The following is an 18,933-nucleotide window of genomic DNA, read 5'->3' as shown; positions in this document are numbered from 1 at the left end:
AACACAGTCTTTTCTGAGCCCCTGCTATCCCTTTCCAGTTTTTTGTTTGTTGTTGTATAGACACACTGCCTTCTTTATTACTTTGAGATACTGCTGTCTTTAACTCCACTCTTAATTATAACCTTGCAATGTTCTTCGTTCTTTCTTTTTACTTTCTGTTTGTATCTCCTGTGTTTTATATTCTTTCACTAGATTAATACCTCTAAGGCCAGGTTCCATTATATGTTCGCCTTCTTGGGGGGAAAATATCTATAGACCAATAAGGAAATTACAGTCCTCGCTTAGCGGTCTTTGTCTGGGATGTACCCTAGTGCAATATGCTTTGCATGTTAATGATGTGAAACCAAGTGTGTACAAAGTGGGGGAAAGGAAAATATAAATGTGGTTCAGACAGCAGGCTTGCTTGTTACTCCCCAGACTCTTTCTTACATGTTTAGCTTGAGAAGATCTGTGAGGTAAGCTTGTGCTAAAGCTAATGAAATGGCTTGTGATCATCTCCTGGCGTGGCAAGGAAGCAGGAGGTTTCAGCGCACATTTCTCAGAAGGCCTCTGGACTCTAGAGGTATTTGAACACGCTGGAAGGCCAATACATGTAGTAAAGAAGAGGCTGCCTGAATCACAGAGTATTGCACTATCCGAAGTCAGAGAGTCTATAGTGTCTGCAGTCTCCCTGCCTCACCAATTCCTCACACTCCAACCCAGCTCAGAGAGGCGGTAGAGGTGATTTGTGCTTTGCACGTTTCCTTGATTTTCTCCTATTTCGTTATTCATGTTTTACTTAAGTGTAAAACAGCAGATGAAACCGATTTTTCACTATAAAGCATGATTAGTGGGAGTGTGTTTTATAAATGCCAAATCACTAGACAAAGAAAAAAAATAATCTGTGTTTTTGAAAGCCATCCAATTTCATTTTATTTATTACCTTTGAGCCATTTCACAAATTGAAAGCAACCGCCTATCCATTTCAGGTAAAGATTATTATACATTTAAAAGATCCCAATCCTGTTATCAGTATGCACTAGCCAATTTGTTGAGCAAACATGGATTAGATGTGAAGAAATGCCTGTAGTTCAATGGCTTTTAAACTGTGTTGGTTTTGCCCTCAAAAAGACATATCACAGTTTTTAGTGGCATTTTGGGATGCTGACTGCTACTGGCATTTTGTGAGTATAGCACACAGATGTTGCCAAGCCTTCTGCAATACACAGGACGATTCCTCAAGTCCATATGCATGCAAAAGAGTGATGCAGTCTACATCAGTTTGTGCCAAGGTTGAGAACTCGTGCTCACATAAGGATAAGAACACAAAATCATAGCCTACATTTTAAATTCTGACTCTCAAACAGCGACTATTCAAGTCAGATAAGCAAATAAATCCAGATGGGGCTTACGTGATTGCAAATAACGTAGCTGCTGTTTAACAATGGATGACTTAAAATGATTTATTATCAAAGCTTTTGCTGGTTAGGAGTCTGGGCACAACTTAGCTGGGTTCTCAGAAAGGCTTTTCCTGAGAACTGTAGGCAAATTTCTCAATTGAATCTTCACTGGGGGTAACCTGTCATCAAGTCCATGTGCCTTTCAGTACTTGTTCATTGATGCTTAAAATATGGACTTTGGGTTTTTGATTACTGTAGGACTAAGCAGCTTGTCTCACAGCTGCCTCGGCTAGCACAAAACACTGATGTGCTTCAAAACCATTGTTGAAAATCTTCTTGGAAAGTGCACGTTAAAATGTTACAGATGTAATCATGTTCCCGGAGATGGTTTCTTTACCTCTTTGGGATCCTGAAAAGAGACCTTTCCGTTGGATGCTGTGAATCCAGACAGTGAAGTCAAAGCTAAATTCCAGTGCTTTTATTCTCCGGTTGGAGAATAAACAAGCAGGATCTATGGCTTACAAATCTTCTCACTCCATCCATTAAGGGTTAGGAAGGCACAGAACAAAAGAAATGGGGGATGGGGACCGGAAAATAAAAGATGACACAGAGCAAAAAAAAAAAAAAATACATAGAGGTCAGGGAAATAAATGTTCCATACCATGTGGTTTAGTCTGTGATAGCCTACATGACCAGGAGTGTGGAAGAAGCAGGTCCAAAGTAAGACTGAATTTGGAGCTAGAGAAAGTGCAGCACTGAACAGCTTCTTAATTAACTCTCTGTCCCAGGGTCAGAGCAGCAGGGCTGTGACCCGGTTTCTTCAGGGATCATGCCTTTTAGAGTTACCAGCCTCTAAAAGGGACAGACCTTTGATCTAACGATGATATTTAGGGACTGCGTCTTTCTAGCATCCATTAAAAGTAATTATGATCAATTTTATCCACTAGAGATTTGTTAAGAAATTCTGTCCACATACTTAAGAATATGCAGATGGATCATTTCTTGATATTGAATTATATTTAGCCTTGGCTATAATTAAGCTAGATTAATTTTTTTACTTCTAACTACTTTCAAAGTTGAAAGGCTGGGTAATAGTAGAAAGGTACCACTAGAGAGATTCATTGTTAACAAAGTAGTATAGATATTGCTGAGCAAATTTTATGGCTACTCTGAATCTTTTATCATTTAGTCTATAAACAATCCATGATTTTTCAGATGCTATTTCAGACTTAGACTGTAAAACATACTTTCAATATCTCACACACGATAACTGATAATGTTATCATGTATCAGATTGCAAGTGTACTTTGCAATTTCACAGGAGCCATCTGAATTTCTGTTTTATATAAGTTGCACTTAAGATGCATAATTTTGGGAATAAGAGTGGAAATTATATAGTCAAAAAGAATTTTCCCTTAAATAGCTTCCATGGGTGTTTATACTATTTGCATCTCTTATATATTCATAATATTTAACTTAAAATATTTTTGAGCATCAATTATGTGCGAGAAAAAATATGTGCCAGGATAATATTGCATTACCCTTTATAAGTCTATTTTACTTATTTTTTCCAAACATCACTTGCCTAATTTATAGATCCATCAAAGCTCCTAGGATAAATATAAACTGTCTCACAGTGACTTCTTTCATTTACCTATTGACCTGGGCCTATTTGTCTAATGGTAAAAAATGTGATCAGCTTCAAGCATTGATCCTTAAATTATTTTAAGACAATATCCCAAAATAGCAATATATTGAATACAAATATAACTTACTAAATACATGGTTATTTTCATTCTTTTCCCATTTTCTTATAATCACAATATATCAGGACCAATGATTTAGCTAAGTAAAGGAACTGGGGTCTAGGAGGAAAGAAGGATTATGATTGAGATAGGCAACTGTATCAGGGAAAGAGGTATCCTGACTGTAGAAGATGAGAAGGTGGTTTGGGGAATGCAGGTACTGAAGACATTGTGGTTACTAGAACAGGAGTCAAAGTATCAAGAGCATGGATTGTAAGGGTTTCAAAACTCTATTTAAGGATTGTGAATTGACAGGACCAGTTGGGAGCTTTTAAACAAAGACATCTGATTTTCACTTTTCAACAATGCCCCAAACTGAAAGGTGAGAGGTAGATTGTCATATCTACAGAGTGATACAAAGAGATGATTTCAATGTTGACAGGAGTAATAGCCTGTGGGACCCCAAGAACTCCCTTCTCAGTGGGAAAAAGTCAGTTCTAAGGGTTCCGTGCTGTGTGACCCCATTTATAGTGCATCCTTGAGACAATGGAACCCCAGATGGAGAGCAGGTTAGTGGCTGTCTGGTGATAGGAAAAGAGGTAATTGGGTATGAATATGGAGAGCTGGCATAATGCCATACTGTTACAGCTATGGACCGGTTTTACATCTGGCATGTAGTGGAGTCACGCAAATCTGCACATGAGAAAACATTACAGAGAACCAACACACACAAACACAGAAATCATTTAATTTTTCCTAAAAATGCTAATATTTACTTATGGGGGGAAAACTCTTAACAAAGTGTCCGAAAGCTGAGTGATTTAAAGGCCACAAATATCAAGGCTGAAAGTCCAAGACCCAAATCTCTAGGTCTAGTTTCATCTGACATCTTCTGCTCAACGTGCAGATGAAGATGAAGTTGTTCTTGCTTTTCCTCCCAGGGTCCTGCTTCAGTCTGTATATTGTCTGTGTACTACTCTGTTATTAGGGCAATTGCCATTTTGTAAGGATCGTTCCCGCAAACACAATTAACTTCAATCTTGCTAAAAGGTCTTCTGTCCAATACAGTGACATTCTTTAGTTTCTGGGATTTCAACAGTTCTGCGGGAGTGGGCACAACTGAGTTCATAAGAGATGAAAACTGGGGTACGCACTGACTGTAGGAAAAAATAATACAAAAAAAAAAACCTTGGACCAGAGTCTTATCCTGTCTCTGACATTAAAATTAAGCTGTGTAAGTTGTTATCATTCAGTGACTTTGGTTCAAATGATTCTACATTTTATAATGTCCTATAAGTCTAAAATTATTTTAAAAGTTTGAAATATTTCATGGATAAGTTATTTTGAAAAATATCTTGTATTTATAATTTCTTTTTTATGCTGGAGATTAAACTTGGGGCCTTGCACATACTAAATGCATGGTCTAAAGTGAGCTATTTTTCCAACCCAAGTTATTCTTTTTTGAAGAAAAAAAATCATTTCATATTAGAGAACAATAGTAATCTGATTATCTTCTGTAGGAGGCTTAGATAAAAAGAGACATATAATAATATTTGGTCTTGGAGGCTGCTGTGGAAGATAAACTTTATAATTTGACTTTAGAAAGCTTAGCTTCTCTTGTTATGTAATGTAAGAAGTTGGATGACTGTCTAAGGTAAATGTTTCTTTTAAACACTCCTGAAATATTGCACAGTAAATTAAGATAATATGAATTTGATTATATTATTATTCCTGATAGTTAATGTGTATCAGATACTGAAATAAATATAAGAATTGTAGTCTTTGTAGTCAGTAGACTTCTGCAAGCAGATCCGTACCATGACTACATATGGAATGCAGGATTTGTCCTGAGAAAATAGAAAGAGTTGGGGAAAAGCGAAGGCAAATGGTGTTGTTACTTCATTACTGTGGAAAGTGGAGAGGGGAAACTGTTGTCAACCACTGCACAGATAAAACTAATTGCTGTGTGAATGAGGAAATATTACCAATTTCCGAACCTGAAGTCCAGTGGAAAACATTTGCCTTGCAAAGGTCCAAGAGTTCTATTGCTAAATCTGTTTCAGAAAATGCTTGTGAAACATACAGCATCAGACATTGCTCTTCTATCTGTTGTCAATGAAGAGAGTAAATCTGAAATAGCAATATTGTTTTTTAGTGCAACAGGAAGTAGGTGAAACTTGTCATACTGTAAATGTCAGGATAGGCTTTTTTTTTGTATAGATGTACATATAAATGTATTTGGGGTAAATATTAAGGAATGTTACATACAGTTCTTGTATAAAAATATATTCATTTTCATAACAAATCAGCAGGTTATATATTTAAAGAAAAGAAAAGTGATTTTTTTAAAAAGTAATTTTGGCAAGCGTGTCCTTGTAATCTCAAGATTTTTCTCATTTTCTTCTGTTTGAAACTGTATCAAGGGACTCTATTATAGTGTTGCTTGATATGTAAACTGTATTGCTATACCATAAAGTATGGTTGCCAAAATTAGTTTATAGATTAAAAATAGTACATAATTCTATAGAAACACTTGTCTCTTAAGCCTATAGATCAATAGTTTCTGATGAAAGTCTTATGGATGTTAAGTAAAACATTAACATGTGTATGTTAAATCTTTCTATTACACGTCTTCTAGCGTGGATGATCACAGATTTTGTCCAGTCTTAGCAAAGTCACCATGTAATCAAGATACTACATACAGAGATCTCCCGAAAATACTTTTCAAAATTAAGCTGATGTAATGATCCCATCCTTTACCCACCATCGTAGTTGCTTTTCTCCTCACTGATTAAATACATGAAAGAAGCAATTTGAAGAAAAAAAAGATTTATTTGGGATCACAGATAGAGAAGGAGCAGCCCATAGTGTTAATGGAGACATGACAGCAGAAGCAGCTCCCAGCCACAGCTGTGGAAGGGGGAAGTGTGTACGAAGAGTTGGCAGACCAGGGGTCAGAGATGGGGCAGAAGGGGGACAAACATATACTCTTCAAGGTTTATGCAACAGACACAACCTTTAACTAACCAGGTCTCACCTCCTGGGGGAATCAAACAATGCCAATACTGGGGACTAAGTTTTCTTTTTTTAAAAAAAAAAAATATTTTTCTTTTTTTTTTTTTTTGATTTTTTCATTACTTTAAAAAATACCAATCCAAATTTCCACTCCCTCCTCTCCCACTCCCTCCACATACCCTCCCCCTCCCCCCCTCCAATCTTAAGAGAGGGCAAGGCACCCTGCCCTGTGGGAAGTCCAAGGCCCTCCCCACTATATCTAGTTTGAGCAAGGTATACATCCAAAGAGAACAGGATCCCAAAAGCCAGTACTTGCTGTAGAGACAAATCCCAGTGCCGTTGTCATTGACCACACAGTCTACCCCAACTGTCAACCCTATTCAGAGGGACTAGTTTGATTCCATGATCGTTCATTCACAGTCCAGTTGGAGTTGGTGAGCTCCCATTAGCTCACGCACATTGTCTCACTGGTCTTGATCTCCATGTGGGGACTAAGTTTTCAATCACATGAGTTTGTAGGAAAAATTTTACATCAAAATCAAAACACCTGTTACATGGGCAGATAGCATATTTACAGGAGAGAAAAAAAAGAGTGTGCTATTCCCTTGCCCTCCAAAAGAATCAGAATTTAAATAGGATTTTGAGAGGTGATTAATATCTATCAGATGTCTATATGCTGTACACTGACTATTGTTTAGAAGTAACTGCAACATAATTGTGCTTTTATCGAACTTTAGTATCAGTTATACATCACTTCTATCACTATTTTAAAAGAATTGAGTAAATGAAATATTTAGCAGTCTTGTCAGTATCAAGGAGGTTTCATGCTGAAGAGCAAATGTTTGACTTCACAAGATGTGAAAAATAAAGTAGCCTGGCTTGCTTCGAAGGTTCCTGAGGAAGCAGTCTGCTTTGTTGACTTGGTTGCTGTTCCTGTAGCAACTTGCTGTTCTCCTGATTGTTTCATTCTTACATTCATTTTTAATTTTAGAGAAAAAAAATCAGTGCTGGAATTTTTATTTGAAGTTGTTTTTTTTTATACTTGAAAAGCAATGTAATGCCTACTGTTGTAAGTATACAGTGCCAAAAACATAGACGAACACATTTAATGTTGTTCAACAATCTCCAAATTCATTGAATAGCAATGCATCGATAATGTTCAATAATTTTAATGACTGTGATCTGTCCTATATTCTGCCGACCTTGCTCAAAGCAAATGAATATTCTTTTATTTCAGTCTTAAGTACTATATTAAGTCTCATACCACACAATGCACAGTAAACATATTTATATTTCTATATGCTTATGTATGGATTACAGAGTAAATATGAGTGAAAGAGGTTGCAGCAAACTTCAAGAGGGTTTTGGCAGTGGTCTACCAAAGAGCTTAACTAATGAGAGAATGAACCAGACCAGCACTTAGAGGGAGCTACTCCCAGGGATGCTGGAGTCAGGGCTGAGAGAGATGCTGCAGACAGAAGTCAGCTGATAGGTTTAGGAATGAACCTGGTCTATAGCAGACAATGGATTAGGAGTAGAAAGCGGTGGTTCGGTTCCAGGAACAGATGAACAAATAGGTGGGTGGGCAGACAGTCTAGTAGGCTCTGTCCACAACAAGTAACAAGTTCATCCAGATCTCTTGGAACAACTTGGGGAGGCCTTGGTCCTTGACACATACCAGGTATGCAATGACAGTTGATATGGGGCATGCTATCACAGTGTTAAGCATCTATCACTTTAGCAAGCCCAACAGAGACTTACAGCATTTCCTTGCTCTGATATTTCTAATAAAATCTTGAGGCTGTTTCCTTGATATGATTTTAATACACTATGTTTACCCTAGTTTCAGTTCACATGAGTAAATTTATAAACTGGGTCTATTTTATTACCAGTAATAACTCAGTTCATCAGCTTCTTTTGGGTGGGTGATGCACTTTCTGGGACATCTTTGGGTTTGCAGTCATCATCTTTCCTCAAAATGAAACCCAAAGGTGCTCGTAAGGTAGAGATTTCTTGTATAATGGACAGCCTAGAGAGAAACAAGCAAACAAACAAAACCCCCAAACACTGTTTCATACATTACAAAGTAAATAAAAGCAGGGTAAAGCCTAATCTCGATACCTCCTTTCCAGTTTCTAAATATAGACAAACAACTTTTCAAACAAACAAACAAACAAACAAACAAAAAACCCCACCCTGATCTGATCTAGGACCTTGTTTGTTTTTATGAGCTTCTTAGAAACATACTTGTGTGCATGGAAAATCTAAATTCTCTAAGCACACACAATCAAGATATTTTATAGGCATGTCACATATCTATGCTCTGACTCTTGAAAAATTACATCAAACGTTCATCAGTTCATCAGAGAATATGGAGTCAAACAAGTCCTGTTAATGCCTAGAAACTAGCCATGTTTATACCTCACTGAATTCGGCTACCTTTCCATCACCAAACACAGTGAGAAGGAGGGACTACGGAGACTCATGACTTCTCAAGAAGATTAGAATATATGAAATTTGCAAGCTCATCCCTAAACAGGGCATTTTACCACCCACCTAAGGCTCAAGGAGCACTCTGGAAGAGGGGCCAGAAAAACAAAAAAGCTAGAAGTTAGTGAAAAGTGTGGCAAAATGCTATCTGCAGAGGTTGACACAGTCATTGCAGTCATGATCACATAGCAGCTGGAGTTGTTTGTGTTGGGCCTGCCCAGTGCTGGCCTAGGCGATAGCCATTCCTATGTGAAGAGGGATCTCCTGGCCCATTCATACCCCTTCGTGATGAGCTACTGGCAACTGTTGGATTCTGAATGACAAACAGTCACAGCCTTTGTGTAGCAACAGTGGGCCCACTGGGCTCCATTGTATTCTTTCATATTTATACCTAGGGAGACAGTCCTGGTCAAACAAAGCTAAAAAGGTCTGAATATGGGAATGGGGCCTTTAAGGATGTGGGATAACAGGTGTAAGAGAAAAGAGACGAGGGGATGAGAGTTAACAGAATATTCTATAGACATGCATGAAATTGTCAAAGGACATTAGGTTAAAAAATACTGGTTTATTACATTTGAGTTTCTTAAGACTAGAAGTCTCATTTCTCTATGTCTCATTTATGGATTGAGATTAATAGAGCACTCTTTGGCACATAATAAATTAGAAAAAGAGCAGACACAACATTTCATTGCTCATTTGTATCCTGAACATTATCTTAGGCAGCAAGAGAGATCCATTATGTAGTAGATCTGAACCCACTAGGGAATTCAAAATGTTATTAACAAAATGGGTGATCTCTATAAGGCCTGCATCCTCTACTCTCAACTAAAGAAAGACAGTCTTAGGTCAACTGCAGACTCTCCATAGCCTGAGTTGACTGAAAGGAGGGAACACTACAGCAATACCTGTGTTCCTCTCCTCTTATTTTGACTTTGTAACCGTGGAAAACTACTGAGTCACCAATGCCTCAGTTTCACCATCTTAAAGTGAGGACTATGAATGATAGCTTCTCACAGGCCTATTTTCAAATTTACAGCAGTCTCCGAGATGTGCTAATAATCCTGCTTAGCCCATAATAGGTAATTGGGAAAACCCCATTATGTCTGTGCCATAGGATAACCTTTAAAAAATTCATGAGCAGTTGTTGGTGCAAATTCATATTAAAATTCGTTTTGTGTTTATCTAGCTATAAATATGTGTGAATGGTCACTATATTTGCAGCAACAGCACTGTCCTAGTAGACAGGGAGAGATTGTGATAGATCTGGACTCAAATCTAGGTCCAATCACATAAAGTTGCCAGGTATGAAAACTTGCCGGATGTAGACTTGGGAGAACTGATTGACTTGGCTTCTGTCATCTCCCTGCTGAAGATGAGTGTATCCACCCAAAGTGTATTTGGAGCAACCACGAAGAGAAGTAAGGGTGTCCCAAGGTAATGAGAGTATAATTAAAGCATGAGAAAATGTAGGGGTGTCTGGCTTTGTGGGATCTAACGTGTAGCAGATATTTTAAAGAAGAGTCCTTCAGATTCCTTTATTTGTACTTGTTATCATATATATTACGGCCGTTACAATTTCACGTTTACTAAAATACTTAATTTCATCTGTTTACAATAAGATTACTATCCTAAGGGAAAACCAGGAGATGTAAATGGATCAAATTACAGAACTAAGGATCCCTTCACATGGCTGATAGTTTATGGTGTTCCACTCTCAAGTGACCTTACAGCCAGACTGTACAAATGAATTCTGAAAGGAACTGGAGATATTTGATGGGAATATCAATGTTTCACCTTTAAGACTGTGTCTCATCAAATCTGCTGCCACCTATGGCTAGCCACAGGGGTCAGGGAGAACATCTTTTTACCTTGAGTATTGCACACACAGCCAAAAGCCCTTGCTCAGTGCTGGGATGGTTTTAGCTTTCTTATTTCTTCTATCGGGCCCCTGGGAGGCTTACTTTAGTAATGGACCTTGGATTCAAATGAACACTTGGCAAGTGCAGAGCACAAAGTGCTTATGCAGTCAGCCAGGATATGGTCTACCGAGATGAGTCTAATAGAGAAGTATTGGTAACAGGAAAACCGTGCAGAGAGTAAGGCACTGAAGAGAGGGAAGAAGAAAACGAAGAACTGAGAAAAAAGCTGTAGGTTTTCCATGAATAGGAAAGTTGGCTATAAAGTGAAATTTGCATTAAGATAACATGGCCTTCTTTCTGTCTTAAGCAATGCATCTTTAAAAGGCTGTTTATCCCACATGACAAGTGATGTATAGTCAAGGATAGCCATGCCTTATTAGAATCTTTTCATTCCTTTAGGACTGTCTTAGAAGCTTAAGTAAAGCCGTTAATTGTAGAGGCATAAAGCAATTCAAGGTGGCAGACATTTTTTTTTCTGTTTGTGTGATTATATCTGATGGTAGAGATCAAACTCAGGACTTGGTATATGCCAGAGAAGCATCCAACTGCTGAGCTAAACCAACTTGTGTGCTTCACACTGGCTCTCACTGTGCAGTCCATGCAGGACTATGATTTGTGGTCATCCAGCCACTACCTCCAAGTACTAGATTCTCAGATATGAGCAGAGTCAGAGGTTAGTTTTCATAGCAAAGTATTGTAAACATAAGATATGCATCAAGAGGAGAACAAATCACTTCCTGTTTATATGATGATGATTCATGTTTTTCCATTTTGAAATGAATAACTCATAATATTAATCACTATATTTTTGGTCATTTAGAAAGCATCAATCACTGTAAAAGAATCATCACTGTTTTCACATTTTTATGTTTGTATAGTCTACAAAACATGCATTAATATCCTAAGTACTAACAGTTCAAGACAGGCTGGAGGAAAAAAATTAAATAAAATAAGTCAAATAATAAAAATTGCATAAACTACAGACATTACATGTCAAGATTCAGAAGAACTTAAGTTTTTTTTAATGTATGTGTGGGTGTGTGGGATAAGGCTATGAAAGGAAACTCAATATGTCATTTTGTTTAGCTATTATTATGAAACACACTAGGAAATGTAATGCTGGTAAGTAGCAAAATTCTCAACTAGGATAAAATGCTAAATGTAACTAGTCACTCAAACTTACTTTTTCCACACAGTAAACTTTCCAAGATGCACAGCACACAGGACATTTAGCATACAGTTTGATTAAGCTTTCTTTGTCTTCAGGTAAGATTCTACAGCCGCATCCACAACACCTTTTCCTTGTGGAAGACCAAGACACTCTCATAGCATGTGATGTGGGCAGGAGCCCAATGGGCAATGGCAGTTCTGAGGGTTTGGAGTTTTCTTTTGTCGATATCTATCAATAAGGCAAGTTCTTTCCCAACCCCAGGGGACATCGTGTATCTCACTAGTAGTTACTCTGCCAAAACTGGCATCAAACAGAGCCCATGGGATCCTAGCATGGCAGTAAGCGAAAAGGGCCAGGAGGAGAGAGCACAGGTAACTGTTTATAAGTGACTCTTACTTTGATTAAATTTCAACCAAATTGGGCAGTCTCCACTTTTAGACAATTCTCAGTGACTCGGTTCTAATGAAAGAAATCATCTTTGGTTCTTAGAATTAGGTTGTCTGTATTGAGCTAAGATTTGTTTTTTAGAACGTATATACTTTACTGTGACTGTATTGATTTACAGCCATTTTCAAGGAAAGACATTCATTTTCTCGGGTTTTGTTCTCTTTGTGTCGTCTATTGGTTTTCCTTAGTGGTAAGCATAGATTCATGTATAAGATAAATTTTCTGGACTGGTCATTAAGACACATCTAGCTGCCATGTGTTGTTTCATTTGCATAGTCTTGCTGATTTTTGCTGATCCTCTGTCTTCTACTGCTTCCTTACTTGCCCTATCTCTGGCATTCAACTGTCTTAACGTAGAGCTTTAGTTGCCCTTGGTAAGGCCAACTTCAGAAGAAATAATTTTAACAAAACATGTGCTAGCATATAAGCCAGGCTTAGGGAATTTGGAAAGGCTCTTTGATGGAGATGTTTGTGACTCAAAGGAGAGATGGAGATGTAGTGAGATGTTAATAGGGCAATGATGCTCTGTAGCATGGACAAAATCCCTGTGACAGAAGAAGAGGGTGCAGGTGCTGGACTGTGGGTCTGGTGTGGTTTAAACAATGAGTTAAAAAGATGAGAGTGTTCATAATGAACTGGAGAAGGTCATGAAGGTCTTTGAGCATAAAATAAAAATGTTCGCATTTTATTTGGTGAGTATGCAGACACCATTTAAGAGTTTGGAAGGGAAAGTAACATTGTCTAGGTTTTTTTTTACTCTAAGAAATATTTCTGAGAAAGTTAGAAAATGCTTTGAGTGAGTTAATTTTTGAAAAAGAGAAGAAAAATCACAATTTTTATTTTATCACATGGGACTATTATTTATAAAATGGTTTCCTGTGATGATGTCGTCTTAAAAATGCTGTTTTGCTTGCTAGCACACTGAACATATACTAAAGGATCTATTTGAAAGTTTTATGGCTGAAGTCACTACAAGCAAAAATTCTGTGGAAGTTTGCCATTGTCCTGTGTGAAATGTAGAGTTGAGATGGCAGGTTCAAGGCTCCTCTTGTACATATGCACAACTACGTACTTTTATACATAAAATTATTGCTGAACTAATCTCCCTCCTAGTTACGTGCTAATCAAAATATCCAGCGTTAGAAAGGCATTCATCTTGAAAGCATTCTTTAGTGCCTGTATAATTCTTGAGAAAGAACACAATTGAAAAACAGTTTCTATTTTAAAAGTATTTTTTCCCTTTCAGCTCAAAGAGGCTCGCAAAACAAGTTAATTTGAGCATAAGATTATTTAGCTAATAGCAGGTAACTCTACACATCTCCATTTTTACATGATCAAACTTAAAAAGACAAAGAACGAGCAAGGCTTTGTGTGAAATAAAAACTGCAGCTTATTATCAATGAAAAGATTATAGTTCCTGTCAAAAGCATCAGAGTTCCTCTAAGTGGTCCTTTCACACACACAAATGAGAGCTAGCTTTGTCTAAATTAAAGAGAAAATACATGAGATTCTCTTTTAACTCTTGCCTTAACACTCCCCAAGTAGTAAGCATCTTCTCTCAATTGAAAAAAAATTATCATCTGAAAAAATTTAAAATATTCTTGTATTTCAGTGATGACACATTCACATGAATTTTTATGAATAAATGCTTAACAATGCTAAGTATTTAATTTTCAATTTGTTTTTACCTTCCAATGATGTCTTTTTATATATTTTTGCTGACATTGAAATATGTTTTAGTCTTATTTTGTTGTTTCTAATTTAAAGCATTAATTTCCTTTAACATTTTGAAACATTTTGTTAAAAGTTATTTAATCCATAACAGGCATAAGAATTAGTCATTCTATTTTACGAACCCTGAGCTTTTATTTCGGAACAATAAAATTCTGAACAGTATGGCCATTCTGCTCTGCTTAGCTGTCAGGGAAACACTCACAATTCTACTGTACTCATTCACCATCGGTGACGGGCTCCCGGTACAGCAGCGACTTGGGAAAGAAAGGAAACACTGCACAGGTTTCAGGTAGAAAAAAAAAGACAGAATCAGCTGAGCTTTGCAATTCGGAGTACATTATTTACTTGGGGGACGAACAAAGAAGAGACACTCTGCCTTCTTGTCTCAACTTGAAGTGGTTGCACTTTTAATAGCCTACCTTGCCGTTCTCCCTGCCTATTTTTCTTTCATATAGAAAGAAAACAAAGAGAAAGCAGAAAACTGAGAAGGTAAGGCAAACAAAGAAAACTAGCATTCAGAGAACATAATGATAGGAATGATACCATTACAGTCATTTGATGTTTGGCAATCAATATGCCTTGCCTCCGGCATATCAGTACTGGATTGGAAAGTTTTATGGCCAGCGAAGTCTCTCTGATGAATGTGGGATGTCTCCTGGGGCAACTGAAGGTTTGCAATTATACTTTTATCACTATGAAGTTAATTTACATCAGGTAGACTATGAAGGATTGCAAAATTGCCACAGGACTCCCCCAAACTTTTAAATGTGAGGTAGCTAACACTAGGCTAGAGCCAGTGTCCCTGGAGTCTCCTGTCAGTAAGTGAAGTCAGTAGTTTTGACTTCAAGTGCTCCAACTGCAGTGTGTTTATGTAGTGCATTTTGACAACCCCACCGTAAGAATATAAATATATTTTCCCAGAAATAGAATCTGTTAATGAGTGCTCTGTTACTGATAGTAGATGACTATGTTGTGTCTCATGTTCATTCGACACTAAGCATCTTCACTTGGTACTGAGAATACATTTTCTCCTATGAAAAATATTCTTTAAACTAATTTAGCAATGTAGTTTCTTAGGATGTACTTGCTACTTACATAGTAAGTCAAATTTGATTTTTTTTTTTTTAAGTTGGGTCAGTTCTCAAAGTATGCAGGTAGACCATAAAGGTACTCAAATGATGTGTAGTAAAAGATCATACTCAGAATTACTCTCTTTGAGATCATAATGTAATTACAATATTTTCCCTTCCCTTTCCTCCCTCCTAGTCCAACAATATACTGTTCCATGCTCCCCTTCAAATCTATGGCCTCTTTTTTTCATTAATTGTTTGAGTGTGTAATGATTTTTTTGTCCTCTCTTTGTCATTTTATTATTTTGCCTGTCATATTTAGAAGTTTGCATTCTCTAATATATTAGTTATTGTAAGGGGGGCTTATTTTGGGTTATAGTTTGAATGTTGTAGTCCTGCATGGCCAACAGGACATGACAATGGCTGTCTCTGTCCAAAGCAGTAGGAGTCTGAGTCAACTTGCTCACATCTCTAGCCTTGAATCAGAGAGTAGAGAGCTCCTCCTGCACCTGACAGAGATATAACCCATGTAGCCTTTCCCCCTGCACTAACTGTACTCCTAGCTAGGCAATGCTTCCTACACTTTCTACAATTTCTCAAATCCAGATCACCATCTGTGGACCAACTTTTTAACAAATAAACTTATGCCAGACTCTTTTTTTTCAAACCATAACAACTAATATGACTATAATATCTTATCTAACTTCTATATCAAGTTTGAAATTTTAAGCAGAAAGTTTAAGGTTTTAATTTGCTATTGTCAAAAAGCATTTAGAAGTTTACAGAGAGTCTCACCTTATTGTAATTTTGCTTTCTGTGATTAGAGTTGAAAAAGAAAACAACCTCAAAAGCCTGTGTTTGGCAGTAGTCAAATGGCTGTTTTGGTAATCAATTGGCATTCTGACATCTCGGTACTGGCATGGTTTTGCCATGTTTTAATGGCAAATGAGGTCATGGAGTTCTAGGGCCTTGACATTCCCTCAACTGTCAAATAAAAGTGATTTCTAATTTTGGGACTTCCTGAGGTCCTACTATGAGCAAACAATGTAGGTGTTTTGTTCTGTCTTGTTTTCCCACTGTGTTTCAGGAGTTTCTACCACAGGACCCCTGGGCATGGGAAGCACAACCACCAGCACTACTCTTCGGACCACGACCTGGAACATAGGGAGGAGTACCACCCCATCATTGCCAGGCAGAAGAAACCGGAGTACCAGCACACCGTCCCCAGCTGTGGAGGTGCTGGATGACGTCACCACACACCTGCCATCAGCAGCCTCCCAGATTCCTGCTATGGAAGAGAGCTGTGATGCTGTGGAAGCCCGGGAAATAATGTGGTTTAAGACCCGTCAGGGGCAAGTAGCAAAACAGCCCTGCCCAGCAGGAACGATAGGTGAGTCAGCCCCAGCCAGCCTGGCCCAGGCCTGCCTTGATTTTATGTTGATTTTTTTCCTTCAGTTCTTTCTTTCTCGTCTCTTTTCCTCTTTCCTCTTAGTTCTGCTTATTTGGTTATTACCATCTATTTTCCGTATTAAGATTTGATTAGGTTATGAGCTCAACCAAATCAGTGCTGTATAATCAGCATTTGATAATAGAACCTGAAAAGTCACAGGTGAGAATTTGGTTGAAATGCCATGAGTAACAGTTTTCTTTTAGTGTTAGTTCTGGGGGTCAATGGTGTTCCACAGAGCCAGGTCCTCCTTGCAATGTCCCTGCACTGTCCTTGGATTACATTGAGGTTGCTTTGTGTTTCTCAGTGATGGCTAAATATTGGTGGTGGAAGCTGAGCTGTGTGGACTCCTGGTGACCATTGATCACATCTTGTATTTATAAGAGGAGAAAGCATGAATATCTTTTTCACCAATGATGTTGTTCCCTAGTGGCTAAAGGCATGTGATGTGGTCATGAGCCTTCTATCAGGATCTATCTCCCACTCACAAGCATCCACTAAAGAACAATCCCCTCTGCTTCTTCCAGTAAAACCAAATCTCCCTGAATCTTTTCTATTTCTGCCATAATTTATAATAATCCCAAGGTGCAGTCATATTTATCATTTTTAAGACAAATACACTGCTTGACTTGACCTTTGTGTTCACCTTCATAATACTTGACACACCAAAAAATATCTGTATCCTTCCTCAAAAGATATAAATTAAATAAATATGTAATTGCTATATATGCATTATTCACTTGACTCCATTAACCATATGGATATGTCATTTCAGATTCCATAATACACGGAGTGTGGATACACCAGAAAGTCTTGTTTTGTATAAGGGCCCATATTTTCCTTTTAGCAAAGTGTTCAAAATCTCAGCACCATTCTTTCTCTTTCTGAAAAGGAATGGGAATATTTGTTTCTAAGGTTTTGTATTGGATTGGCCTTTGCAAGCCACTTAAGACGTCCTTCTTTCCTACTTCTAAGGTCACTCCTTCCTCTCTGAAAGAGAGGTGACAGCAGCCTTGCTGCTCTAGACATGTCTTGTGAGCAATAGTGGAAACCTTTATTTGCAGGCACTTTATACTACTGAACTAGATCAGTGTTGTTCTGTGGAAATTGGGGAAGAGTTTTAGTGGAAGCTGAACTCTTTCTGAAGCTCTCCCAGGACTTAAATGGTACTGCCAGTATACCTGAGCCCCAATTTCATAGCTCTCCGAATTCTTGTTAAACCCCTAAGGCCAAGCCTACGCAGGTTCTCACTGAATTCTAGTCATAGCTGCCTCTCTTTAAACACAGCCCCATTCAGATCCATCCTCTATTCTGCTGCAAGTGATACCCTTCTGAAACCTGAATCTAACCATGCTTTTCTTCTTAACAATCTTCACTAATTTCTAGCATAGTAGACACAAGGCTTTATAGTCCGGCTTCCTTGCCTTTCCATTTCATTAAATACAACTCCTTCACCTCGGAGAAAGCCCACTCAAAAATCTTGATGTCTCTCAAAGGCGACATAGTTCTTCTACCCATGACAGGCTTTCTGGTTTTTCTGACAACGTGCATGCTAACATTATTTTCCTCCTGCAAATCCAAACAAAAGATCCACAAAGACAAGCTATCCATGGTCTTATTCATGAAATTCTTCCCCACACCCTCCCCTAAAACCATTGAATTCTTTTCATTTGTTCTTAATGCTTGCCCAATGCCATTTACTTTCAAATATTTGTGTCTAAGTTTAATAGATACTACTATCTCAATACAGTTATCTAATTTTTACCCTTGCTTATACTAAATATGTATGGTGAAGACATGAAGTTATTCTAAGAAATGTGATTTGAATGTTTGAATGTTTCTTTCTTTGTGTAGGTGTATCAACTTACCTATGCCTTGCTCCTGATGGGATATGGGATCCCCAAGGACCAGATCTCAGCAACTGCTCTTCTCCTTGGGTCAATCATATAACACAGAAGGTAAATACAAAACCCAAGAAGAAGGCTTAGTAGGCTCTATCTCTAAATTGTTTATGACTATTGCTGAAATCCAAATAAGATACTTTTAAAAATTAACCTACAATAGTTTCTTCATTTTATTAGACTTTCAAGTTAAAAGACAACCTCTGACACATGATGTGCTAATTCCAGGATTCTTTTGTTCTAAATTGCAAATCCATGTACTTCTTCTAAGCCAGGCATTTATCTTTATATTAAGTTTATTTTACCCACATTTCTATCATATCATACAGATACAAACATTGAAGAGGCACTGCCCATCAAGCAAGCAATTTTTTGTTTCAAGCAAAAAGTTTTAAGCGTACATGCATATGGATTTTTTCCCTCTGGAAATAATAAAATAATATAGAAAATTGGACCTCTGGAATCCTCAGCCACTTGTTGAATGTTGTGTAACCCAGTCATCAGTGCTAAAAGTACACACATGTGTGACGGGATCTTCAGACTCAAATTTGGGCCTGTTCGGGTGCAGTATGTTGAACATTTTTATTATTAATGCACTCTGGGGCTTCGAATTGA

The 18,933-nt window shown here is 37.7% G+C and overlaps 1 protein-coding gene across 20 annotated transcripts in view; it reads left to right on the top strand.

The window, feature by feature from the left end:
• The window catches only part of Adgrl3 (adhesion G protein-coupled receptor L3), a 745,864-nt gene that overhangs the window by 557,330 nt on the left and 169,601 nt on the right, over positions 1 to 18,933 (top strand). For all 20 annotated transcript variants that reach the window (XM_026785275.1, XM_026785272.1, XM_026785262.1 and 17 more), the window contains 2 exons: positions 16,058 to 16,360; positions 18,272 to 18,375. In XM_026785275.1, coding sequence (XP_026641076.1) covers positions 16,058 to 16,360; positions 18,272 to 18,375 — 407 coding nt within the window. The remainder of the gene's footprint in view (positions 1 to 16,057; positions 16,361 to 18,271; positions 18,376 to 18,933) is intronic.

This window comes from Microtus ochrogaster, linkage group LG1 (assembly GCF_000317375.1).
Source record: "Microtus ochrogaster isolate Prairie Vole_2 linkage group LG1, MicOch1.0, whole genome shotgun sequence".
NCBI lineage: Eukaryota > Metazoa > Chordata > Mammalia > Rodentia > Cricetidae > Microtus > Microtus ochrogaster.
Note: the sequence above shows the minus strand (reverse complement) of the source record. Positions and strands in the feature narration are given on the sequence as shown.